Below are 2,253 nucleotides of genomic sequence, written 5' to 3' on the forward strand. Positions count from 1 at the left end.
TAAAATTTCATCCTCCAATTATTTAAGAACATTTGTTGTAATTTATCTACTAAACTTCCTTATTTCTTGATGACAATCACGTATGCTTACAAAAAATCAGAAGGTATGGTATCTTAACATTCTTACCATAGGGTTTATAAAAATTCTTCATTTGGAAGAATTTTAAAGAGGTTAGCAATATTTCTTTCTAGCCAGGTGCAGTGGCACACACCCATAATACTAGAAATTTGGGAGACTGGATCATGAGGATCAAAAATTCAAGGCCAGCCTTGGCAATTACTTAGTGAGACCCTGGCTCAGTGGCAAACCTCCTGTGGGTTTAGTCCCTAGTACAGAAAGAGAAGAGAATTTGATCAATTTCTAATTTTTAAAATTATACAGATACCGACACGCCGCCACTCTGCTGCTGCCATGTCTCTAGTGATTCCTGAAAAGTTCCAGCACATTTTGCGAGTACTCAACACAAACATGGATGGGCGGCAGAAAATAGCCTTTGCCATCACTGCCATTAAGGGTGTGGGGCGAAGGTATGCTCATGTGGTGTTGAGGAAAGCAGACGTTGACCTCACCAAGAGGGCTGGAGAACTCACTGAAGATGAGGATGAACATGTGATCACCATTATGCAGAATCCACGACAGTACAAGATCCCAGACTGGTTCTTGAACAGACAGAGGGATGTAAAGGATGGAAAATACAGCCAGGTTCTGGCCAATGGTCTAGACAACAAACTCTGGGAGGACCTGGAGCGAATGAAGAAGATTAGGGCCCACAGGGGACTGTGCCACTTCTGGGGCCTTCGTGTCCGAGGCCAGCACACTAAGACCACTGGGCGCCACAGCCAAACCATGGGTGTATCTAAGAAGAAATGAGTCTGTAGGCCTTTTCTGTTAATAAATAGTTTATATACCAAAAAATGTATATTATACAGATACCAAGAGGTTTATTTTAGGTGATAAAGCAATGAAATCACATTAAAAAATTAAAAAGAAGGATGGTGGAATATGTTTCTAAGATGGGAGTCTGTAAGTTGCTGAGGCTGCCTTGAACTCACATTCCTTCCAACTCAGCCTCCATATAGCAGGGATTATAGGTGCAAGCCACCACACCAGGCTCTTCATTTTTAAAATACACTTATTTTTAGGAGTTAATTTTTATTTATTGCTAAAAATCACCTTGAATGGATAGTTTAAGTCTTTTTAATAGTATCCTCTGGATATCATACTACTACCAACTACTTAGCAAGAAAAGGTCAGCAAATTTGGAATATTTCTCTGTGTTCAAAAGAAAAAGTGTAATTTATCTCTAAGTTCAAGTTTTTAAAATATTTCCCCCAAGTTTACTAGTGAGCCCTCTGGGTTGTACAAAAGAGTTCCATGGTCATTCTCCATCTCCTTGCAAACTACTGAATATTTGATTATTTAAGATCATATAAGCCAGAACCTTCTCCCTACACAAGTAAACCACAGTTTCTTGCAGTGCCTTGAAAACAAAAAATACAGTGAGGACTTTGCTGAAAACTGCTTTAAATTATGAAACACCCACTCTTTCTTCAAGGTGCTGGCAGACATGTGTGACATGTCTAGCAGAGATCCAAGTGAGTAGGCAATGCCAATCCAAAGATGAAGAATTAGCAAGGCTTGGGGCTGGGGTTGTGGCTCAGTGGTAGAGTGCTTCCTCACATGTGTGAGGCACTGGGTTTGATTCTCAGCATCACATATAAATAAATGAATAAGATAAAGATCCATCAACATCTTAAATTTTTTGAAAAAAAAGAATTAGCAAGGTTTATTTTTTTTGTTTTTAGATAAAAATTAAGTATAAATTTTAATGTTTTGATGAGGCACAGTGGCATATACCTGTAATATCAGCCACTCAGGAGGCTGAGGTAGAAGGATCACAAAATCGAGGCTAGTCTCAGCCACTTATCAAGACCCTGTCTCAAATTAAAAAATAAAATGTTGAGGGTGTAGCTCAGTGGTAGAGTGTCCCTGAGTTCAATCCCCAGTACCAAAAAAATAAATTAAAATTTTATTGTTTTCCCCATACCCAAATAGATCATCTTGCATATTCTCTAGGAGTCCAAACATCCCCCACTTTGGAGACCATTGGCCTAAGATAAACCACCACTAAATGTAAGCCATGAATTTTAAAATCAAATGAGTAGCTGGGTGGTAAAGTCTAAATGAGTAAATGGGTGATTTAAGAGAGTTGAGAAGCTCCCTCACTCTGTCAAGTAGGAGAAGACCATCCCA

At 39.0% G+C, this 2,253-nt stretch overlaps 1 protein-coding gene across 1 annotated transcript; it reads left to right on the forward strand.

The window, feature by feature from the left end:
- Positions 1-411: 411 nt before the first annotated feature.
- LOC124110268 (small ribosomal subunit protein uS13-like) lies at positions 412-909 on the forward strand. The gene has a single exon (XM_046469492.2). The coding sequence runs from the start codon at positions 412-414 to the stop codon at positions 868-870; it is 459 nt and encodes a 152-aa protein (XP_046325448.1). The 3' UTR covers positions 871-909.
- The last annotated feature ends 1,344 nt before the right edge of the window (positions 910-2,253 follow it).

The sequence above is a fragment of the Marmota monax genome, unplaced genomic scaffold (assembly GCF_021218885.2).
Source record: "Marmota monax isolate L192 unplaced genomic scaffold, Marmota_monax_Labrador192_F-V1.1 WCK01_AAM20220418_F8-fsc00054, whole genome shotgun sequence".
In the NCBI taxonomy this organism is placed as follows: Eukaryota; Metazoa; Chordata; class Mammalia; order Rodentia; family Sciuridae; genus Marmota; species Marmota monax.